Below are 24,753 nucleotides of genomic sequence, written 5' to 3'. Positions count from 1 at the left end.
CTTTTTGCAATTTTATTAAAAAAAAAACTAACTGAAAATTTGTGTTGCAACAAATTCGATAATTTTTTTCTCGAAAGTCAAATACACAAATATTCCAGCCGCTTTTTATTTAACTGATAATTGTTGTTACTTTCAATGAGTGTCAAGTTAAAAAAAATAATAGGAAGTAGGTTTTTTTAATTGATTAATTTTAATAAACTTTTTATTTTTAATTTTTGGTTTTAATTGTGAGTTGTGTGCAGCATTTTACTGGTCCACTGTAGTTTCCAACATTACGATACTTCAATATCAGAATACTTCGGTCGCAAGCTCACTATTTTTTCATTGCTGTCATTCTCACCGGCGAACGTAACCAAACTTGCTCGTCATAGTGAAAAATCCAGAAAAATGTTTAAAAAATTCAAGCTTAGTGCTTCTCTTTTTGGACATTCATTAGACGTAAGAAGTGTAGTCGTGACAAACAACAATTCTATAATCAGCGGATCTCGTGATAAAACTGCCAAATTTTGGACGCCCAACAGGTGAGTTGATACTTAATTAGCGTTTTTTGATTGATGATTTAAGGATCGACACTGGGTACACACCTATTCAAACTTTCCGTGACCAGAAAAACTTCGTTATTGCCGTTTTGTACTTGGAACCGACTAGTGAATATCCGGACGGTTTGGTTATAACAGGGGGCAATGACAACACGATTTATGTTTACAAACCCTCTGAGCCTTTTGCGACGTTCACGTTGAAGGAACACACTAATGCGGGTGAGCGAACGCAACAACGATAAAGTGTATCGCAGCGAATTCCACTCCAGAATTTACAACACAAGCGAAACATAATCACATTGTGCTCTTATCAAAAAGAGAACGCAAAACCGTTTTTGTGGCACCGCAAAAAAAATAATAATTAAATAGCGGGTGGCTGTGATTGTCAATTTTATCCTATGTGGCAAATTTAAAATCTTAATTTRGCAATTCTGATTCAAATTCAAAACAAATTATAATTCAGTGTTGCCAATTATTATTTTTTTGATCACAAACACATAATATTAGTGATTCGATATAATACAGGGTAAGACAATTCAATTAAATTTTTGGTCAAAGTGGTCTGTGATTTGAAGTTAAATTGGCAACTCGGTTGGCAACGTAGAGTGTACTGAATATAGAAAATCAAGTAATACAATTTTCCTGTCACCAAATTTTCAATTSTAGGGTCATATTTTGGTTGTACAACTGCGGACAAAGAATTTTGGACAATTTGTCATTCGACTGATAAAAGATTGTAAAACGGACCTCATGCAACTAACCTTMCTTTCGGTTTTTGTCGTTTTTATCTTAACAGCTGGAGAAAAAAGGACAAGAAGTCAAAATATTTAATTGCATTTATACAGGGTGCGCCAGAACTCGCGCCCCAGAGAAAATTTTCAAGTAAGGTAAGATACCAGGAACATGAAAAAAATGTTTAAAAAATTCTATCTGTCAAAAAATTTTGACATTTATTTTTTGACATTTGACATTTTTTTTATGTCTATTTAATGATACTGATGATTTTGTATATGTTTTTTTAGAATTATTTAGTAAAGGGACAAAAATTTTGCCAATAAAAGCCACAAGTAACATTGAACAGAGTTTCAATTTAGGATACAGCTTCCTTGTTTCCTCTTTTAATAGCCTATAGCAAAAAAACTTGGAAAATTATGTTTCCAACAGAAATAAATAGAGTCAAAGTAAAAACTTTAAACCCCCATAACTTCGAAATTTTTATAGATAAAATTTTTTTATCATTTTTTCCATGTTCCTAGTATCTTATCTTATATGGCATTTTTCTCTGGGGCGCGAGTTCTGGCGCATCCTGTATAAAAACACTTATTGCTTGTTTCGGGAAATCGACGCCAAAAATAAATTTCAACTAAAAATTTTAGTTTCATAATGTTTCATAATGATAATAAAGCGTGGCTTTTTTGAACTGACATAAATTAGATGTCAAAAATTCCGTGTTCGCAATTGTATTATCAACTAAAATTGGCGGCAAATTTAAAAGCTTTATTAGAATTTCTACGATTTTAATTTTCTTATTATAATTTAAACACAAATAATCGAAATCTTCAATACAGGCTGCGCCAGAACTGGCGCCCCAGAGAAAATTTTCAAGTAAGGTAAGATACCAGGAACATGAAAAAAATGTTTAGAAAATTCTATCTGTCAAAATATTTTGACATTTATTTTTTGACATTTGACATTTTTTTCTTGTATATGTTTTTTTACAATTATTTACTAAAGGGACTAAAATTTTGCCAATAAAAGCCACAAATAACATTGAACAGAGTTACAATTTAGGATACAACATCCTTGTTTCCTCTTTCAATAGCCTATAGCAAAAAAACTTGGAAAATTATTTTTTCAACAGAAATAAATATAGTCAAAGTGCAAACTTGAAACCCTCATAACTTCGAAATTTTTATAGATAAAATTTTTTAAACATTTTTTCCATGTTCCTGGTATCTTACCTTATATGGCATTTTTCTCTGGGGCGCGAGTTCTGGCGCACTCTGTATAATCGGTTAAATGTGTTTAATTGTAGAATTTTGTTAATATTCTGGTTACAAGTAAACAAATACACTAGAATTTTTTTATTTATCTTTTTAACAAAAAAGATAAACACAAAGTTTTACAAATACCAATTAAAAGAAACACAAAAAAGATTTGATTTTCACATCTAACGCAAGCAACTCTTCATTGGGACAAGAAAAAATTGTATATTCACAGTATCTTGCTCTTATCAATCTAAAATTCTCCATTTCATTTTCAAATTTTTGTAAAGAATATCAGCCGGAAAAAAATGATTTAATTTTATAATTATTATGTTTCTTTTTGCTTTGCTATTACTAGAGACCGGATTCTATGCTAATTGGATGTTGCATGCATATTTCGCATATTTACGCCTTTTATCAAATTTTTACATACATATGTATTTCTAAGAAACGTGCACATTATAAGCTTATTTCAGAGACTTTTTGTTGAAATGATAACATTTTCCCTGAATTTATTTCCTAATAATTTCATATTAAAATGATGTTTTATTCTATATTTAAATAAATATAAGGGTTTTTTAAAATATTTTTAATATAAAAAAATTTAATTTTTTTCAATTTTATGACTAATTGCCAGAATTTTGGCACTGATGATGAATTTAATTCTGATTTATGCCAGGCGATGATTTGGTATTGTTGAAAAAAGCTTCTCAGGTTATAAAAATATTTTGTCAGATAAAAGACAAAATTTTCTCGTAAATAACTTAGAAAAACACATTGTTATAAATTATAATCAAGATATATTTAGTCATCTTATATTTGTAAATAAATTGTTTATAAGAAATAATATGGATTTTATTCGAATGTGAATACCCATAAAAACACACTAGGTCAGAACAGCAACATTATAGTTTTACGAAATTATTTGAATTTTTGCACATATCTTGTGTAATTTTTTACTGCATATCCATGTSCATATTTCAGCAAAATTTTTCGCATATAAATTTGCTCTCTAACTATTAGCATTTTTTCTACTCTATTCTAAAGAATGACATTTTCAATTATGTGATTATCATAAATAATTCAAAGTGGAACATCACCAGAAAATGAATTTTATTTATTATTAAAAAATCAAAATAATGCGACAATTTACAAAATTTTGACCCTCCACACGGCATAGGTTGCTTGAAATATCTCTAGACAGAAGAACTTTTCATTAGGGTTATTTATCTGAATTTTGAATAACAATTTCAGTGAGCTGCTTGTCGAAGTATTCCACGTCGGAAAATAACGCATTTTTGAGCGGATCGTGGGACTGTTCTGCCAAATTATGGACATTGGGTACCGCCACGTCGACGGTGACTTTCTCGGGTCATACAGCTGCCATTTGGTCAATCATTCAACTATCMGATTTGCGAATTGTGACCGCTTCAGCTGATAAAACAATCGGAATTTGGAGTAGGGAAGGTGCAAGATTGCACTCGATCACCGGTCACACGGATTGTGTCAGAGGTTTGGTGGATTTGCCCGAATTGCATCAATTCGTTTCAGTGGCGAACGATGCGACGATTAGGGTTTGGTCGTACACTGGAGAGGCTCTCGGGGTGCTCTATGGACACACCAATTACATTTACAGGTTTGTCTCTTGTTTGTTAGACAATTTTTTCCATGATTTTTTCAGTATTGCGCGATGTAAATCGGCCGGAGACAATTGTTTCGTGACCTCGGACGAAGACCGAACTGTTCGTATTTGGCAAAACGGTGAAAACGTCGAAACGATACAATTGCCGGCACAGTCCGTTTGGTCAGTCGCGTGTTTATCAAACGGCGATGTGGTGACCGGTTCTAGTGACGGWGTTGTTCGAGTTTTCACCCAAAATGAAGACAGATTTGCCGATGAAGCGACTTTGAATAAATTCAACGAAGAAGTGGAAGCTTTAACGCGACAAAGCACTCAAGAAATCGGCGGTTATAAAATATCAGAGTGTGTATAAATCAATTTATTAACACTAGTAACACTAAATTTAGTCTGCCAGGGAAAGAAGCTTTGTACGATCCGGGAAGAAAAGCCGGGCAGATGAAAATGATCCGAGAGGGCGCAGGAGTGGTAATTGTTTTTTCATTTTCATTTAAGTGTTTTACCAATTTTAATTATTTAAACAACAACACATTTAAAGAATTATATCCCACAAACAAAAACAAAACAAATTCTTTGTCAAAACACGATCTCATTTTTTGTAAAACTCAAATTTTTATTAATTATTTTTTTCTAATATTAAAGAAAAACAGGCTTGGCTCCATACTTTTTATTTATTTTGTTTTGTATTCCGGAGCATCCACCATTTTCAAACATTTTTTATAAATAGGGTGGGCGATAAAYCGTCTCCTTTATCAATGTGCACAATTTTACTTTTTTATTGTTAACAATAAAGATGCTAGAAGAATTTTAGTCAAAGCATGTATTACGTTATTTTAGATTCAAGCTTGGATATGGTAATTTAATAGTTTGTTTTCACTCTGTATACAGGGTGCGCCAGAACTCGCGCCCCAAAATTTTCAAGTAATTTTCAGGAACATGAAAAAAATGTTTAAAAAATTCTCTGTCAAAAAATTTTGACATTTATTTTTTGAAATTTGACATTTTTTTTTTATCTATTTAAGGATACTGATGATCTTGTATATGTTTTTTTACAATTATTTAGTAAAGGGACAAAAATTTTGCCAATAAAAGCCACAAATAACATAACTTYGAAATATTTATAGATTAAAATTTTTTAACATTTTTTCCATGTTCCTGGTATCTTACCTTATATGGCATTTTTCTCTGGGGCGTGAGTTCTGGTGCACCCTGTATACGTAAATCAGATTTTCAAAAAATTTATTAATAGAAATTGCGCCAGCTTGCAAAATTTGAGATTTTTACCCATACAAAAATGAAAAAAAATTAAATATCGGTAATTCTCCACTGTTTGTTTTATAATTTCTGTACGGAAATATCCAGGCAATGGTAGTTTATCGCAATGAAAAATATTTTGTGTAAAAACACTGAAAAATTAATTAAATAAAAGTGATGCTATTTATTTTGCAAATACCAATTGATAACAACACGCCGCATTTTTAAATCTATGAAAAGAGAAATTGCTGTTTGAGTAACAACAGCGATATGGTTTTAAAAAAATTGTCTTAATTTTTTTCAAAGTCTAATGCAGTTGCTCATTTTATAGCAAATATTTTTCATGTTTTTCTAGTTAAGATTTTTTTGATATGTACTACCAAATCTTTATGAAAATCTAGGTGAATTTAGAATGTAGGTGCTTTTTAATTTTAGATAGCTGGACCTAATAATTACAAAAACCGTAATGTAGCAAATAAGATAATTATTATGTTAATTCTTTAAAGTTTTCCAAATAAWTAATAACAGTTACAGATATTACACCAGATTGGACACTTTATTTTCTCCCCACGCAATATTTTTCTTCGATAATGTTCCGCTTTGAAAATTTTTGCATAACGTTTAGTTTTCCTCAATTTTAATTATTCGTAACTTATTAAATCTTTTTTATTATAGAAAAAATTATACAGTATATCCCCGGATTGAGTTTAAGAGAGGAAAAAAAAAACTTTCATTTTACGCCAAAACTGCAAACGGAAAACATTTTTTGTTTCATCTGAAACGAGCAAACTTGTAATTAAAACTTCATTATTTTGATTCAGTACGAAGAAAAGTTATTTTTCTCTAGATTTTTTCTGCTGTTTAAATCTCATCACATTGGCGGTTTTATTTTTTTTTGACAACGATGTTTGAGTTGTCGTTTATTAAAAATTGTGTTTTTCACAAACATTTTTGTTTTTTAACTTGCGTAAACTCATTTGTCAGTGACATCGTTGTCAAAAAAGTAAAACCGAGAATGTGATAGAGATTTAGAACACAGAGAAAAATAAATAGTYCAAAATCAAAAGAAAAATTAACTTTTTTTGGGGTAAAATCAATCAATCCGGGAACATACTGTATATAACAAATTATTATTAACAATTATTAAATTAATTGTTTAAAAAACTAATTAGCAGTTGCGCATATTTTTCCAAATGTTAAAAAAATAAAATAAAAAATAAATGGTCAGTCATGTATTTTAAAATAGGTGGCGTACACGTGGGTGGAAGATGGAGATAGGAGTCATTGGGAAAAAGTGGGCGACGTCCTTGGGAGTACGGACAAAACCAATCAGGACAAAACAATGTACGAGGGAAAACCTTATGATTTCGTGTTTACCGTCGACGTGGAGGATGGCAAGCCGCCGTTGAAATTGCCTTATAATAAAGGCGATGATCCGTATCAAGCGGCGCATACTTTTTTGGCGAAAAATTTCTTGCCGGCGTCTTATTTAGAACAAGTTGTTGATTTCATATTGAAAAATACTCAAGATAAATACGTCCCACCCAGCACGGAGTATGTTGATCCGTTTACAGGCGGTTCGAGGTACACGCCGAGTACTGGAAGTAACAGTCAGGATTTCGCAGGGCGAAATTTGGATCCATTTACAGGTAAATTAGGAACTATGAATTGCATTGATTACACTGGTCAGCATGATATGAGTTGTTTGAGTATTTTTTACCAAAACCTCGACAAAAATTAAATTCAACTTTAAAATTATGCCACATAACATTTTTTACATTTCTAGAGGTCCTAAAGACTCAAAAAAGTGCATAAAACGTTATTRGGTCAAGTTTAAAAAATTACGAATTTTTTGAGTTTTTGAAGGTAGTAAAGTGGTAAAAATTGTCAATTTAACTGTTCTTTATTATATAAGATCTTTATTATATTATATTATATTATATTATATTATATACATAAAAAAAACATAAGAGGTTATCACCAGAGTTATTGATAATAAATCATTCCGGGTGCCGAAAATCGACCAAAATCTCGACAAAAATCAAATAAAAAAAAACTTTAAAATTGATCCATGTAACGTTTTTACATTTCTAGACGTCTTTAAGACTCAAAAAAAATGCATAAAACGTTATTGGGTCTTTAAAAAAATACGATTTTTTAAAGTTTTTGAAGGGGAGCGGTAGTAAAATSGTAAAAATAGTCAATTTACCTACGTGATAGAATTCAACCCTAAACAGAACGGTGACCTAAATTATTCATATCACGTAAAAAAATTCAAACAAGTCTCAAAAAGTTTCAATTTGCATAGTGGTGTCATTTTCCGTGTTCGTAGGTGGCAGCAGTTACTCAACATCAGCCACCCAACTGAAACAAAGCGTGAGTTCGTCCACTATTTCAAGTCAAGGAAGCAAATTCTTCCCGATTAACACCTACCGCACCTTCGAAATGGGCGACTCCAAAGTCATTTTAGTCAAATTGAAAGAATTCAACGAAAAAACCGGCGATAGTCAAAGTCCTCCAGTGAACGAACATTATTTAGTCGAATTGGTAAAACTTTGCACCGGACCGCCAGATGATCCCAACGCTTTTGATACTTTATTCAAACTGTTGGAATGGCCGGACGAAATCGTTTTTCCCGTCGTTGATGTCATAAGAATGGCTGTGAGGTTTAAGAAGAACAACGAAATAATCGCGGCTGCCAATAACGGAAGTCTTCTCCGAAAATTGCTCGGTTTCATCAACGAGAATTGTAATATAATCAATAATGTAATTGTTGCATTGCGCACTTTATGCAATTTAATGATGCACGAGTATGGAGAGGACTTGGTTTTTGAGCATAGGTTCGATGTTGTGGAAAATATCACGGCTCTAGGACCCTTGAATAAAAACGGACAAGTATTGTTGGGAACATTAGAGAATTTTGCATTTATTGTGTGATTTTAGATCGCTTTAGCTACTCTTCTTTTGAATCTCTGCGTGGCAAGTCTTAAGAAACGTGACGATTTGGGAGTGTCAGTCCTAGCCGACGTGATTCCAGATATTTTAACGAAATTGAGTGATCCTGAGTCACAGTTTCGCAGTTACGTTGCGTTAGGGACCCTTCTCACCTCACCACACAGTGCTGAAGTCAAAGCCAAAGTTAAGAGCAACACTGGATTTATCAGTGCCTTACAGTCGCATGTGTTATCAGGGCAAGGGGATTTGGAGGAGAAGAGGCGAAATTGTGCTACTCAAGTACAGGACATTCTTAGTTTAAGTTTCTAATGGTTTTTATTTAATAAATTCCAACGTGTTTGTTTTTCTAATTTTATTTTTTATTTATTTACAAACGACCTACCAGTTGAAATATACAGCTCATGCGGCTGCTATTTCATGTTGTTTTTTATTGAACTCACGCACACGTAAGCGTCTCTCGCGTTCGTATTCTTTCATGCGGATAACGTAACTGAAAAAAGTTTGTCAATTAATTTTCCACCAAAAGTTGCGAGGTAAAATTTTGAAAAACTGCACAGATACTCACTCCTCGTATTTGCAATGTGAATAGACGTGTTTTTCATGCTCGCAGTTAACAGCCCAAGGCCAGTTGTCTTTTCGACAACTCAGATACTTCAAGAGATGATGAGCGCAGTAATCTCTATGTTCTGGAGGTATTTTCGCCGACCTCATCTCTTCCTCAGTAGCGAGCATGACTACAAATCAAGATTAAAACACAATAAACACAATTATTATGTAAATACCTCGTTCTTTACGTCCATTTTCAAAACCAAGAAGTGGGTCAAAAGTCGGTTTTTCGTTTGGTCCAGGGGTCACTTCTGGATGAAAGTAGAGATTAAATCCACTTTCGGGAAAATAACCGAATGCGGCCCCCATATTCCACCTTCAAGTATCACCAAAACATTCGATAAACTGACAAGTGAATGAGGTTATGTAATATGGTAACGTAGAAATTTGCAATACCGACTTTACTTCTAAAATTATAGTTTGCAAAATAAGTTTTTCCTGTTTATAAAATAAATCAACAAGGACGAGAATAAGAAACACTTTTCTAACTTCAGTCTTGAAAATTTGATTAACTATTCAATAAAATGTTTAACGTTTACAGAAACCTGTAATGGCGACTGGGGTACAATAAAATTTCAAATTTTAGTCAGCCAAAAACTTTAATCAAACTAAACAACAAAAAAACTTAGCACAACTGTGAGTACATGAAAAAATGCGTAAAACTCAAATCTAACATATAATTTCCAGAATATCACCAATGTATAAAATTCCTTTAGATACATCCCTATTTGATAACATTGCAGTGTTTATTACGAATGCCCCTAACAACTCCTCTCTAGTCTATATAACAGGTTAGTCCAGTCATTGAAATTAATTCAAAATTCAACTAAACACGCAAGACTGGTCTCTGATTAGTTTCGTAATTAAAATTCTCTGTAAAAGTTGAGAAATTTTTTGACATTGGATGGTAGAGGCAGTTGTTGAATCTTGCTCTTCATGTGTCCACTGTACGGACTCATGTACATCTTCATTCTATTCATCGCATCTACATAATCACTCTCACTATCACTTTTATCATCATTGTCTGAACTATCATCACTATCACATTTTTTCGGCGTATCAATTCTATCGATTTTGCGCCATTTTGAACTCAATCTTTTCTCTTTCTCCTTCAAGCCTCTCTTGCACCTTTTATTACTCTGCTCGTCATCGCTACTGCTCGACATTGCCTCCACCATATCCACAGGCAATTCAGAAATGAGCAATTCGTCACCTAACCCACTATCGAACTTATCTCTGTTATTTTTACGCTCGTTCTGTTCCGCTTCCTCTACTACCATCGGTTCGACTGTTATATTGTAACTCACTTTGTTTTCGGCTCGCTCCTCGTCGGCCTCTCTATGTATAATGACTTGGCTTTCGATTTTCACATCTTCGACTTGCTTGCTACTGCAAGCTTCGACCGAATTACTTGTTGAGGGCACCACGTGATTAGTTTGTCTGTCTAAAACGTGGAAAGCTTCTTGCATTGTCTCAAGCGGATCCTCCAAAGAAGAATCATCGCTCTCTGACGATGGTCCCTCAGAATCATCGTCGTTGTTGGCAGAACTTGATGAATTGTCATGATCGTGAGTGGCCGTGGACGTCTCCCGTCTCTTCTTGCGTGCAATTGTTAGTAAGAAGAAGTCGAGGAGTTCTTCGGATGTTTTCGGATTCGTGTCCTTCCTACCATTTCTATAAAAAATAAGATATTAGCCAACTTCCACTTAGCCTACTCACTTTTTAAGCGGTTTTTTCTTCTTGGATGTCTTCCTCGTCTTCCTAACATTCTTGACAGCCGGATGTTCAACTTCAATAATCCTCCTCAATAGATTCCTAATCGTGGTCCTGCACAATTCTTGCAATGACAAAGGTTCAATGTCAACTAAAAAAAAACAGTCCTAATCCAATTCTACGAAAAAATCCACTTACATGTTGGTACGATCTCCTGAGTGCCTTGTTCCGGCTTGACGAGATTTGTAAACGAGACAGGTAGCAAATAATGCGTCGACCAACTCGTTTCCGAGACTCTTCTCATCTCGACGAGACGTTCGTTGATCGGTACGACCAAAATGCCACCAACTTTGATCAAATTTTTTATGTGGCTTAGATACTTCTCGGGACAAGCCGCTCCGCAGTAGACGCGATCGTACAAGTGGTAGGCACTGGCCAAGCAGAGACAATTGCCTTGCATGAATTTCGGTTCGCAAAAGTCGTACTCGTCGATGGCGCCCGAATGCTTCTTGAACTCCTCGAGACGCAGGTAGGCGTATTGGATCACGTCGTCGTGYAGCTCGATGCCGTGGTTGATACCRTAGCTGCCTAATAGAAAAATTAACAAACAAAAATGGTCATTTACCAAAAATCAAAAATCAACCAAGTCTCTATGTTCWTTCCGGATACACTTTTCAAAGTAGCTCAATGTTATAGGGAATTCTCCGATCTGTTTCTTTCAGACGATGAAAGAAAGAAGACGAAAAAAATCCGCATTATTTTAGACCAAAGAGGTTGTTTTTTAGGGTGCTGAATGTCAATTTGAAATTAAAAAAACGTAAAGTACTGTAATATCCTCGAAGCRAAGCGATGGGTATTTTTTTATTTTATCTAAWTGAATTTACGTTCCCAGGAGCTACAGTWTTATTAACATCTGGTAARAGTCAACATTATTAAAAGTGTGGAGGGTCGCAATAAATTTGTCATTTCTTTAGAAATGACATATTAATGATCTTTAATTCATAATAATTATTCTAATTATTATTTAAATTGTTTCGGACCCCAAAATTTAAAAGGTTTTGAYAACCAAAGTTCCTCTAAGCCTTTTAACCCATTAATTCGACTGCAGGCCGGCAGTTTAGGACGTTGTATCCCTGCCACTTATTTATAATTATTAAAGGTACAAAAATTTTGCCAATAAAAGCCACAAATAACATTAAATAGTGTTACAATTTAGTATACAGCTTCCTTGTTTTCTATTATAATAGGTTGTAGCACAAAACTTGGAAAATTATTTTTCTAACAAAAAAAATAGTCAAAGTGCAAAATTTAAACACTCATAACTTCGAAATTTTTATAGACAGATATGTTTTTTACATTTTTTCCATGCTGGTATCTCACTTTACATGGCATTTTTCTCTGGGACGCGTATAACATTTTATAATTTACCCACCTGTGCTAGTGAGAGAAGTACAACTAATACCAATTCTCGTTAGTCCAATCGAAACCTATTCGCAATTCTCAAACCAAATCAATTTGGCTATCATTCAATTTCTCTTAATTTATTTCAAATTTATCGAAAACCCAGAACTTAGAAAATTTTGGATAATCTACTCGTATTTATGCATTTTTCTTTTAGTTGTATTTTATTTGATGAAGTAAATTGACAAACAACCAGAGCCAAGTTCTAATTATTTTATTTTTATGTTGAATAAATTTAAATGTGATTTAAATTATTTCACATGGAATGATTCTAAAAATAATGTTTTTTTTTCCTTTAAAATACAAGTTTGAAATTTATCAATACGTGAAATAAATATGCGATACTTGTTGTCAAAAACGCCAAAGTTTTTTTTCCAATTTGTTAATTAAAAATGTATACTCAAATGCAGAAAATACTTCTGTGGTCAAAACATATTTAATTTTTCTTTATTACTTAATACTTTTTGTTGTTCACCTGTCATTTTGTATTATCAAAAAATTGACAAAATAAAGTCGCGGTCAATTCATAGTGGCCATTTAATTTATCTCAAAGTTGGCAGCACTTAGGCCCGCCATTTCTATTGTGTGGGTTTTGTCAAAGTTGGTCGCAGAAATGTCAATAATTGTGACAGGCGCAATAGACTTTATATGCGAAGTATACTAACCCGACTTTTTTAGAATTGTCATTTTTGATAGCTATGTCACTAAAAAAACAATTGGATGTTTAACGTCGGATTTACACAACTCAATTTTTACAAATTTACACACGGATGTGGCCACTATGAATTGACCGCGACTTTACTTAAAAATCGCATTCAAATTACTTCCCTATGTTCTAGTTTGAGATCGGACACTCGGTATACTTTTTAGATCAGAAAAAAATAAGCTTTTCAAGATTGACATAGCCACCATATGACTTCCATTTAAAAAAATTGAAGTTTATCTTACTACGGCTAAACAAATAAATGAATAAATTGGTAATTACATTATTAAATTCCTCGTAAAAAAAGAGACTATACAGGCTGTGTCAGAACTCGCGCCCCATAGAAAAATTTCAAGTAAGATAAGATACCTATATCGCCTATAATAACGAAGATACGATTTTTTTTAGATTTCGGTAAAATGTCAACTTTTGCCTGTAAGTCGAAAACAAAAGACGGCAACGGGATACGGTTTAACGAATAATATTTTCTCAAAAAAAATGAACCCCATAATGTAAAGTCGCGGTTAATTCAGAGTGGCCACTTCCCCGTTTATATTTGTAAAAATTGAGTTGTGTAAATTCGAATTTAAACATCCAGTTATATTTTTAGGGACATATCTATCAAAAATGTATTCTGAAGAATACTTCACATAATAAAATCTACTACGCCTGTCGCAATTGTTGATACAATTTAGTTACTTCTGCTGCCAACATAGACACAWATACCACATACTAGAGGTGACGRGCTAGGGGCTGCCAACTTTGCAATAAATTAAATGGCCACTATGAATTAGGAGAAATGTAGAATAAAGTAAAATCGTTTTCCTAAGACCTACTAAAAATTTTATGACACATTATAAGGGATTAACCAAACAATGGCTTGAATTTGTAACCCTCCATAAATGGCACGTTCCTTTGCAAGTGTTGCTGCACCCACTAGAATAAAACAGGGCCGTATTTAAAACTAAAGTAGTGGTAGAGTTTTACCAAGCTATTATTTAAAAAAATCAGCTTTAATAGCTTAATAACCACCTGGCTTTTTTAAATTTCTTAAAATACTTGACTTTAATAACAACTACATCAAAAACTATTAAAACATTTCAAGAATTTTAGACAAAAAGAAAACAATTTTACTTTACATCAGCTATCAAAACTACAAAAATCTTAAATTTCAACATCGCTTGACCATCAAATTTGACTTGTTTTCATGGCTCAGTTACGCAAATGTACCTTCATATTTACATTATTTTTTTGCAGTTTTACCTAGTATCAGTCCTGCCACCGTATTCAAATACCCCGTGCCGGAGCCCAGGTTGAGAAAGCTCAAYCCGGGCCGCAGTTTGAGCCCCTCCATGACCTCGCTGTAGATGCACGGGGCCGAGATGTGGAAATTGCCGTTCTTCCACGCCACATCTCTGTAGGCGTCCGCTGGGGGCTCCGGCAGGAAGTATGCGCCCCTGTCCACGGCCCGAAACACCCTCTCCACCGTTGACGTCTTGATGTAGTTCGCCTCGATGAGGTTGTCGATGAGATCGTCGTTGTTCTCGCCTGCGCTCACGCCGGCCCCCATCTTAAAACCACAATAAGAAATTGCGTCACAAACTCTACATTTGTTTACCTTTGGAACGTCAAGCGGTCGAAAAATGTGACCGATCACCAAATTTCTGGGCTCATGGGGGGCGAAGAAGAAGTGGCAGATTGGAGCACTTGTTCTTGAAATGTGACAATGAAGGATTGTGGCCTTTTATGCGAATTTTGGAAATTCGAAACGACAACAAAGTCGACACGGAATCAGCTGAGATTGAAGTAATGGCAGATACAACGCGGGGTTGCCACGTCGCTAGAACTAATTTTAAATTTTTGCACCAAAATGTTTTACCTTTCATAAATTTAATTTAAAAATATAATATGTGAATGTATTTTGTTATTTTGAAACCGACATTGTTGAATTAATAGAATTTATTGAGTAGTCTGCGATTTTAAAATTAAGTTATCGACACTGAATCCGTCAGGCCATTTTAATCACCATTTTGTCAATTTTCATAATATTGTTTCTGGTTTCTGTACATAGAGTATTTTGGTTTTAAATTTGTTCTGTTACTCAGATTCTTTTTTACACAGATCAAATGTTTGTGACCTATTTTACCCCAAAAAAGCACAGTTGCAAGTTGCCAGGGTGGCAATAGAATTGATACAGTTGGAGACAAAATACTTTGGTCGTCACTTTTTTGACACTTTAATGTAATTCAAGCTTTAACGTTAAAATAAATGACAATTTAAAATTAATGACAGCTGTTATATTTTCCTATCAAAAATATGTACATACAACTTGTCAACTATGATTGACAGTAGCTAAAAATAAGGTTAACAGTCCTAAAGCATACTTTACAATTTAATGTCACTCAAGTGACATTGACGACCAAAGTATTTTGTCTCCAACTGTACCAGGTATAAAAACAGAAGATATACAAAGTGACAAGTTTTGCTGTAATGTTTGGTGTTAACCAATTTAATTTTTGGCTCACAGGCCACCCTGATGAGAAATTTTAGTTGTATTGTATTTTTATTGACTTAAAAATGTGAGTTTTATAACATTTAGACTTTAATTTTAGCACGAGTGAACCTTGGTTTGCGTTAAAGTGAGTTTTTGCTTAAAAAGTGGCTTAATGTTTGAAATTTAGTTGGCAACATTGAAAAGTTAAGACAGAAGAGACGTCAATTTTAGTCTCTTCTGTGACCTATGCTTGCAATTTTCCTTATACGCTAAAAAATAGGCAATCCTCCAATTTTGCTTTAGAAACAGTAAACTGATGAAAAGTTTATTTATTTATGGATTATGCAAGAAATGAACTGTTAAAAACAGTAGATTTGGCAACGTTGTCTAGTGATTTCATTCGGTGACGACGCATGCGCATTCGTTATAATAAAAGCTATCCAACAATTTTTATTTAACAAATACTTTAGAAAATAATAAATTTATTCATAGGTGAGTCTGTAACAAATCTTCTGTGAAAAAATACTAAAACGAGTCAGTTTTTTTACAGATCTGGGTAATTTGGTGTGACGTGGACCCGAAATTAACTCAGCTCATAATCACTCCTGCAAAATGTAATGCTGAACTTTTCACTACACTGCACGAGGAAATTTCTCCGATAAACTGTTGCTTTTTGCACATTAATCAATTCCGTACAAGTATTTCATCGTTTTCGACTTTGGAAATTCAGGTAAACTTATCTAAAAGGTCACGTTTATGAATTACTAAAATAAATATGTCTGGAACGGTTAGACAGATTTCTCACGAGAAAACCATTTGCAAAGTGTAAACAAAACATGGTTTGGGGCTGCGAAAACCATTTCTCGTGTTTTTGTCCCGAAACTTAAATTGAATTTTAGCTCCTTTGGTCGCGGGGAAAACRTCAGATTGCCCCCAAAGAAATATAACCGTCTTTATTKAATCGGTCTCGATCGAATTTTCCCCAAATTTTGCAATTTTCYTGCGTGAAAAGAATTAATTCGGGGGCGGGAAACGCATTTAAAATGTCCCCCCAACCCTCCGCRTCTGACCGCGCATGCGCTCGAATAATCTTGTTTTTGGAGTGATCGGCACGAAATAAAACTTTTCGTAAATAATTCGCACGTGAAAAATCCCAAACACGGTTTCAGTGGGAAATCGAAGCATTTTCCAGCCATTTGGACACGTTTTGGGGGCTTCGGAAGCCCTCCGCACGCGCAAAATTGGAAAAGATTGTGTTGGTGATTTGTCAATGAAAAAAAATTATAACCGTTCGTGGATGGCCGAAAACCATCTGAGTATTTATTTTATTGACTAATTACAGTTATATAACAGGTAAGATTGAGTTTTTTGTGTACATTTTTCTTTTGTTGCTCGAAACAAGGTTAGAGACAGGACCGGACCCGAGAAAGTTTCGGGGAATAATTGATAACACACCTGGAACTGTTCAAATTTAATTCAATTTAACTCAGGCAAAAAGTCGAAATAATAACCATTTACAAGCATTTGCGAATTAATTCGATATCTGCGGAGGAAAATTAACCTCACTTTTTCCAAATACTCGCTTTATTTGGTCACTGAGTAGAGAATGTTTACACTTTCTTGTTATTGTTTTTTTCCTTTATATTTTTTCTTTTCATAATTGTTGCAGTAAACGTATTTACTTACCTAATTATTTGACGTGGTCTTTGTTAGAAAAATAATTAATTACTTAGCTAATTTTTTTTGTACCCCTATGTTGTGAGTTTTTAAAATTTAACTAACGTCTTACAGGAAGTCAGATTTTTGTTGAAAAAATTAGCTAAATCGCACAAAAATCAATCAAAAAGCGATTGCTTTGCGATTAATTTAACAAAAATTTCTAAAATGATAATTATGATGATTTTGTGAATTTGCAATGAAATCGTTTGGGATAAGTGGGACTTTTTTTAAATAAGCTTGACCAAATAAGCAAGATTTTTCAGTTTGTTGTATTGATTTATTAAGAATAGAGTCAGTTTATGAACGAAATACTCCAAAATAGCTTTTTTGCGGTTGTTTTTGCAATTTTTTACTAAATTCGACAAATTTTCTCAAAGTTTTGTGCTAATGTATATTGAAAAATGAGGTAAAGCTTTGGAAACAATATTTAATGAATGTTTAGACCCTACATTATGCATTTTTTTACAACATTCAAAATAACTAGGCCTATTTTTGGTAAAAAATATACCAAATCAAACAATTGTGGCTTTTTATTGATTTTTTTTAATAAAACCGATTTTTTTTTTTGAAAAAATAGCTAACCCAAACGAAACTAGCTGATTTCGAATTTTTAGCAGTAATTTTACAAAGATTTGAATAAAGATTTAAATAAATCCAATTTTTTTAAGTTTATTTGAGGAAAACAAAAAGACAAATATTAGTTGAATATTAACAATTTTTTAAATAATTTTCACATTAGGAAACCTTAGAACTTGTCTTAATTTGTTTCCTGGAAGGAAAAGTCATTATAAGATTTGCAAAAGTAACTTTTTAACATTAAAGCTAGAATAAAACAAAAAAAAAATCGAACTTGATGTGATTTTTCCAACATTCACATCCAAGCGAAGTGTTTTTCGTTGAAAAAATTTGCTACATCGAAGAAAAATTCAACCAAAAAAGCTTATCTGGAGCTTGATTTTGCAATTAATTTAACAAAAATATTTGTTTCAAATAAGATCATTTTGTTTTAAATTTTTTGGGTTTGGATGTAGTTTTTTCAATTTCGTTTGTGACAGGGCCGCATTGGGCACAATTGGCGCAATGTCCTCCAGGGGTCCGGAAACGGGGGAAGTGGTCCAAGCTCTCCCCGAGCTCGACACAARCACTTCGGAAAACTCCATCATTTCGACAAACCCCATGAAAACTCAAGTAGTCCCTTTGGTCTACATCCAAACACAGTCAAAACTTCCATTTTCGTCCATCAGCAAACCCAACATGGTCAACACCCAACTCCAATTCGCGACACTACCCAACATCGTCAACAAAACCCCCCCAAACCAAGGAGTCATTCTGACTCCGGTCAAGAACGTCCCAAAGGGCCAACAGTTGGTCATTCACAAGCCCAGCAACATGCAAACAGTGACATTGTCATCAGGGACGTATCTGACAATGATAAAGCCCTTGACGAAACTATCCGAGACGAAATCTGAGCCGGGCAAAAAACTAATGATAGCACCCATGCCCAAAGTGATAAAAAATCGCCTACCGGTGACCGTCACTACCAACACATTGCAGCCGAAAATCGCGTTTATGCCTCTACTCCCCACAAATAACGTTAAAGTCCAGGAGGATTCGGGTAAAGAAGATGAAACTAATCTAGTTTGCGACGAGGTAATTGATTTAGACGGCCCGGTTAAGAGCGAGAAAGAATACGAATTGTCCATAATGGAGGATTCGAATTCGTTCAGTTTCGACGACAAGCGCAAAGAAATTCCGAAATTTTTCAAACACGGAATTTCCATCCTTAAAAAAAACCATCAAGGGGACAAACCGCGCAATTCCACAACTAATACCAGTCAAATTCTAGATCCGGATCCGGTTAAGTTGCAGAAAACTGAAAGGAGGAGAAAGTCGAATTTTTCCTACAGGAAGGATTACGACGACATGGAGATTGTGGAGAGCAAGGAGAAGTTTAATCTGGATCCGGATGTGACTTTGACGAAGTTGGAAGATGCGGAGCATTTTGATAAGGAGCATGTCAAGGATGATTTTTTAGAGATTGAAGTGATCAAAGAGAAGAAAACGGACATTAATATGAACGATGATTTTGATTTGCAGAAGATTCTCAAGTGGGAGGAAGGGATCGGGACTTTGCCCGGAAGTGATCTGAAGTTTATAGTTAACGAATTTAATTTGATCGAGTATGTCACAACCGAAGAGTATGATAAGATTATTGAGAAGCGKCTGGCTAAAGCCARTAAGGTATGAYTTTTTGAAATCTATTTATTCATAATCGAAACCTAAATTCATGTTTTCTTATTTTTCTGTCCTAATTATTTTAAGCTTGACAAATTACAAATTTTAATAAGTTTGTAATCATTCACTGCTAATTAAGGGAAAAACCAGTAAGAAACTCGGAATTAAACAATAGACTCATGAATAAATTCATTAATTTTTGTGTTATGATTACAGAACGGTTAAAAGTATCAGACTTATTTTTTTCCAACTTCAATCCTTTTGAGTGACCTTTAATTCGTTAAACTTCAAATAAATACTTTTTCTTTCTGGACAAATAATGTTTTTGTTTTTGAGTAATAGTTTATTAATTTATTTCTAATCTTTTCAATATTTGAAAAGAAACAATTTTTTTTTTTATTCAATCCTCTATGTTAAAATGAAATTTTATCCTCTAGATAATAAAACATACACCCATTGTTGTATATCTGCGGTTGTTAGTTGCTAACGATTTTTGACATTAGATTTCATTGTTGAATTTTACTTTGATATTTATAAATATCGACCAAATTGACTACAAAATTAGTGAGGATTGAATAAAATTCACCTCGACGCCTCAACGCTAAATTGCTCTCAAAGATAAATTTTAATTTTATCGTCTTGTATACCTAATAAATAACTATTATTTTGTACTCAGTGTTAAGAGTGATTTTGTCAACTAATTTCAGTAGATAAAGTAGTCTTTTATCGTCTAGTGAAATAAAGTAATTTTTATCTACTGTTTATATTCTTTATTTTGTACAAGAAAGTCTGGTAAGTGAGTACAAAATAAAACAAAATAGTATACACGACGATAAAGATTGTTTATCGTCTTGTATAATAATAGTTATTTATTATACAAAACGATAAAATTGACGTTAATATGCTCGAAAAGATAATGAAAATTTTATTGTCGTGTACAATATAAAATTTTATTCAAACCTCACTAATTTTGTAGTCAGTTTGGTCGATATTTATAAATGTCAAAGTAAAATTCAACAATGAATTCTAATGTCAAAGATCGTTAGCAACTAAAAGCGTAGATATACAACAGTGGATGTATTTTTTTAATATCTAGACGATAAAATTTCATTTTATTATATATTAGTTTACAGTTTTAATGAAAAATAACATTCTTCTGAAGCACAATTAAGTTTAAAATGCAAAANAAGAAACTCGGAATTAAACAATAGACTCATGAATAAATTCATTAATTTTTGTGTTATGATTACAGAACGGTTAAAAGTATCAGACTTATTTTTTTTCCAACTTCAATCCTTTTGAGTGACCTTTAATTCGTTAAACTTCAAATAAATACTTTTCCTTTCTGGACAAATAATGTTTTTGTTTTTGAGTAATAGTTTATTAATTTATTTCTAATCGTAAAAAAATCTTCAATATTTGAAAAGAAACAATATTTTTTTTATTCAATCCTCTATGTTAAAATTTAATTTTATCTACTCTTTTCTTCATGTTAAAATGAAATTTTATCGTCTAGAATCTAGACTCTAGATGATAAAAAATACATCCATTGTTGTATATATGCGGTTGTTAGTTGCTAACGATTTTTGACATTAGATTTCATTGTTGAATTTTACTTTGATATTTATAAATATCGATCAAATTGACTACAAAATTAGTGAGGATTGAATAAAATTTTCGGCTGACGCCTCGACGTTAAATTGCTCTCAAAGATAAATTTAATTTTATCGTCTTGTACAATAAATAACTATTATTTTGTACTCAATGTTAAAGAGTGCTTTTATCAAATAATTTCAGTAGATAAGGTAGTCTTTTACCGTCTAGTGAAATAAAGTAATTTTTATCTACTGTTTATATTTTTTATTTTGTACAAGAAAGTCTGGTAGGTGAGTACAAAATAAAACAAAATATTATACACGACGATAATAGTTATTTATTATACAAGACGATAAAATTGACGCTAATATGCTCGAAAAGATAATGAAAATTTTATCGTCGTGTACAATATAAAATTTTATTCAATCTTCACTAATTTTGTAGTCAATTTGGTCGATATTTATAAATGTCAAAGTAAAATTCAACAATGAATTCTAGCAACTAAAACCGCAGATATACAACAGTGGATGTATTTTTTATCATCTAGATGATAAAATTTCATTTTAACATAAAGAAAAGATAAAATTCAATATTAACATAGAGGATTGAATAAATAACTAAATACATATTGTTTACAGTTTTAATGAAAAATAACATTCTTTTAGGGCACAATTAAGTTGTGTTTAATTTTTAAATGCTAATTAAAGTGCAAAAATCTTTTGAATATTTTCTATGCAAGAACTCTTCAACACTAAATATAATTAAACTTCTTAAAGTAAGAGAGATTTTCGTTGAAAAAAAAATAGCGAAATCGAAAAATAAATTACTATAAAAGCAGATTTAGGGCTTAGTGTTGCAATTTCTTGCAAATAATTTAGCAAAAGTTTTTAAAATAAGAGAGATTGTCGAGAGTAAGCTTAATTTTTTTTTTGTAACAAAATCTTTTCAAACTTAAGTAATTTATTGAAACATTTTAAAATAAGAGTCAGTTTCATTGAGAAATAAGCCAACTTAAACAAAACAAGTGAAAATAAAGTTTTTATTGATTATTTTAGTGGCTATTTTTATTGTAAAGTCAACTAAAAAACCAAAAAAGTATGTACAAAAATTGTACATTTCAAAAAAATTAACTTATCAACATTGCATTGCGATAATTATTACATTAAGTGGAGTATAATACACAATTTTTTCTACTACATTCTATTAAAAAATTGCAAATAACATTCTTAGGCCCAATGAATAATTAATAATACTCACACTGAAATTCACATTATATCTCGAAAGTTTTAACTTTTATGGTGTTGAACTACTTAATTTAATTGTAAATTGCAGAGTTGCGTCTATAGATTTTTTTCCCGATAACTCGTTACAATAATTTATTGCATTTTTTGCATAAAAAAACCTTGAGGTTTGTGATCAATGATCAATGCAAAATAACGTGTATCACGTTTTTTTACTGTGGTAGAAACAGAAACATAAAATTAAAGTAAATTCAAAAAGTTTAATGTATCTTGTGAGTACCTACTTAACGTATTTAATGCTATTACAAGGACATGCTAAAACTTTTTTTTTATGAGTAATCTTTAATACGCAATTTATTTAGTGTCAAAATTTCTTCCTAGGTTAAAAACGAGTTCCAAGAGGACCTTCGTTGCGTCGAATGCGGCTGTTACGGTCTCCCATCCGAGTTCATCACCTCAAAATACTGCAGTTTGGACTGTCAAGATGCCGGTAACAACAAACAAATACGCGATCGCGACTTAAAAATCAAAAAGAAGAAGAAAAAAGGCGGTGGTTTCCCACTGAAGAAAGTCGAATCGGATCCTCTAAGCGGCAGCGACGACGAAACCTCAAATGAAAATTCACAAGACAAGTTTTCCTATCCATGGACTTGTTCGAAAAAGGGATTTTCCTGGACGAAATACCTCGATCACATCAAAGCCAAAGCCGCACCTGTGAAACTCTTCAGAGATCCATTTCCATACAGTCGAAACGGATTTCGGCCCGGAATGAAACTCGAAGGGATCGATCCGCAACATCCGTCGTATTTTTGCGTCTTATCRGTGGCGGAAATCTGCGGATATCGAGTACGGTTGCACTTTGATGGATATCCGGAAAATTACGATTTTTGGACCAATGCGGATAGTATGAATATTTTCCCGGCTGGCTGGTGTGAGAAGCACGGACGGGGGTTACAAGCGCCACCTGGCTACACCAGCGAAAGCTTCAATTGGGTGGGGTATTTGAAGCAGACCAAGTCGACGGCAGCGCCCAAGCATCTCTTCGCCAACAGAGCAGGAAATGTAAGAGTTTTTTGAAACAATTTCATCGTTCTAATTGGGTTTCTTACAGGCGATATGCCCGAACGGATTTCGCGTCGGTATGAAACTCGAAGCCGTAGATAAGAAGAACTCATCATTGGTGTGCGTAGCGACCGTCAAAGACATGATGGACAACCGAATCCTCGTCCATTTTGACAGTTGGGACGACATTTACGATTATTGGGCTGATCCAACGTCACCTTACATACATCCAGTCGGTTGGTGTGACCAATACGGCCACAACTTGACACCACCYAATGGTAAAAATTACGTGTTTAGTCTGCGGTCCGCTTCACACCCACACACRTTCGTAGATTACCCGAATCCGGAGACTTTCTCCTGGGCCAAGTACCTGAAAGAGACTAAAGCGGTGGCAGCACCCGTGCGCGCGTTTAAACAACGTCCAGCTTGCGGTTTTAAACGGGGGATGCGTTTAGAGTGTGTTGATAAAAGAGTACCGCAGCTTATCAGAGTGGCAACTGTCGATGACGTCAGAGATCATCAAATCAGGATACATTTTGATGGGTGGCCCGATAGGTATAGTTATTGGGTGGATGCTGATCACGATGACATACATCCAGTGGGATGGTGTCAAAAGACAGGTCACCCGATTGAGACACCTTTAAGTGAGTTTTACTCGTATTTTTGTTGATTTTGTGTAATTTTGGGTTTTTAGCACCTGATGATGTCTATGACTTTCTCGAATGTCCGACTGTGGGGTGTAGAGGAATGGGGCATATACGAGGACCCAAATTTGCTACCCATTCCGAACAAAAGTATTGTCCATATGCGGAAGATAATATCGATGTCGATAGAGTTCTACCAGATCGGTTATTAACACCCGATCGGTTAGTCGAGGCCGTGGTACCTGTATCTAGAGAGCCGAGGGATAAAATGTAATGATTAGTAAATAACGTGGACTTGGAAATAACTTTGCTGTTTTAGAAAGCCGAGATTGGGTCGACCTCCCAAATATCTGAAATTAGAAAACAGCATAAAAGAGCCGGAAGAAGAGGTGAAAAAACCGAAAAGGAAATACCGGAAACGGTTAAAACGACAAGCGGAAGAAGAAGAGGAGCAACCTGATTCGAAAATTAGRAAAATTGAGGGTTTCATCGACGAGACGAATGTYGAGCCTGCGGTTAAAGAAACCTGGGACAAGCATAGTAGATTTTTGCAGGAATATGTCGAAGATGTTGGGAATCCTTTACGTTGGAATGTGAATACGGTAGTTGAGTTTGTATCAACTTTGCCAGGGTCGGAAAATAATAGTGAGCAATTTCGAAATTTTGAAATAGACGGTGAAGCATTCTTATCGCTGAGTCAGAGGGACTTGATTGACATTTTAGACGTCAAAGTCGGTCCTGCGATCAAATTGTACAATGTTATCGTGTTGTTGAGACGGAAGGTGCGTCAGGTGTGCACATAACGCTTTATACTTTTAAATTTACTTGTAAATATTTATTAAATAAATGCGATACGTTGTTATTCCCTCATCAGGGTTTTATAGGTTTGGAAAAGGGACGATAATTG

General features: G+C 33.7%; 4 protein-coding genes across 5 annotated transcripts; 2 read left to right on the top strand and 2 right to left on the bottom strand.

The window, feature by feature from the left end:
* The first annotated feature begins 314 nt into the window (after positions 1 to 314).
* On the top strand, positions 315 to 8,722 carry LOC123011649 (phospholipase A-2-activating protein). Its single transcript, XM_044409206.1, has 8 exons — positions 315 to 521; positions 565 to 758; positions 3,779 to 4,160; positions 4,206 to 4,508; positions 4,553 to 4,631; positions 6,664 to 7,066; positions 7,750 to 8,312; positions 8,361 to 8,722. Exons 1-8 carry the CDS (start codon positions 388 to 390, stop codon positions 8,679 to 8,681), a joined length of 2,379 nt encoding a protein of 792 aa, XP_044265141.1. The 5' UTR covers positions 315 to 387; the 3' UTR covers positions 8,682 to 8,722.
* Positions 8,669 to 9,367, bottom strand: LOC123011662 (NADH dehydrogenase [ubiquinone] 1 beta subcomplex subunit 7). The gene is made up of 3 exons (XM_044409233.1): positions 9,155 to 9,367; positions 8,938 to 9,106; positions 8,669 to 8,862 (listed from the first exon to the last, which is right to left on the bottom strand). Exons 1-3 carry the CDS (start codon positions 9,285 to 9,287, stop codon positions 8,772 to 8,774), a joined length of 393 nt encoding a protein of 130 aa, XP_044265168.1. The 5' UTR covers positions 9,288 to 9,367; the 3' UTR covers positions 8,669 to 8,771.
* A 191-nt stretch (positions 9,368 to 9,558) lies between these two features.
* Positions 9,559 to 14,687, bottom strand: LOC123011657 (protein-L-isoaspartate O-methyltransferase domain-containing protein 1-like). The gene is made up of 5 exons (XM_044409219.1): positions 14,474 to 14,687; positions 14,119 to 14,425; positions 10,890 to 11,279; positions 10,698 to 10,842; positions 9,559 to 10,652 (listed from the first exon to the last, which is right to left on the bottom strand). Exons 2-5 carry the CDS (start codon positions 14,423 to 14,425, stop codon positions 9,842 to 9,844), a joined length of 1,653 nt encoding a protein of 550 aa, XP_044265154.1. The 5' UTR covers positions 14,474 to 14,687; the 3' UTR covers positions 9,559 to 9,841.
* Positions 14,688 to 15,697: 1,010 nt separating this feature from the next.
* On the top strand, positions 15,698 to 24,716 carry LOC123015297 (lethal(3)malignant brain tumor-like protein 4). Of its 2 annotated transcripts, XM_044414968.1 has the most exons (8): positions 15,698 to 15,841; positions 15,900 to 16,079; positions 18,124 to 19,309; positions 22,522 to 23,202; positions 23,252 to 23,480; positions 23,535 to 23,846; positions 23,897 to 24,116; positions 24,166 to 24,716. In XM_044414968.1, exons 3-8 carry the CDS (start codon positions 18,149 to 18,151, stop codon positions 24,647 to 24,649), a joined length of 3,087 nt encoding a protein of 1,028 aa, XP_044270903.1. In that variant the 5' UTR covers positions 15,698 to 15,841; positions 15,900 to 16,079; positions 18,124 to 18,148; the 3' UTR covers positions 24,650 to 24,716. The 2 variants fall into 2 exon arrangements, with proteins under 2 accessions (XP_044270903.1, XP_044270913.1); XM_044414978.1 differs by lacking the exons at positions 15,698 to 15,841; positions 15,900 to 16,079 and adding an exon at positions 16,431 to 16,702.
* Positions 24,717 to 24,753: the final 37 nt, after the last annotated feature.

The sequence above is a fragment of the Tribolium madens genome, unplaced genomic scaffold (assembly GCF_015345945.1).
Source record: "Tribolium madens isolate multiple individuals breed KSU strain unplaced genomic scaffold, Tmad_KSU_1.1 Scaffold_19;HRSCAF=116;Tcas5.2_LG9, whole genome shotgun sequence".
NCBI lineage: Eukaryota > Metazoa > Arthropoda > Insecta > Coleoptera > Tenebrionidae > Tribolium > Tribolium madens.
The sequence above is the reverse complement of the archived record's forward strand: the minus strand, read 5'-3'. Positions and strand labels throughout refer to the sequence as shown.

What these genes read in the sequence shown, in the direction of transcription:
- LOC123011662 (XM_044409233.1), bottom strand. Translation starts at nt 9,287, where the DNA reads ATGGGGGCCGCATTCGGTTATTTTCCCGAAAGTGGATTTAATCTCTAC. An exon ending in AAATGGACGTAAAGAACGAG is followed by an intron (nt 9,107 to 9,154) that starts GTATTTACATAA and finishes CTTGATTTGTAG; the next exon opens with TCATGCTCGCTACTGAGGAA. An exon ending in TCACATTGCAAATACGAGGA is followed by an intron (nt 8,863 to 8,937) that starts GTGAGTATCTGT and finishes AACTTTTTTCAG; the next exon opens with TTACGTTATCCGCATGAAAG.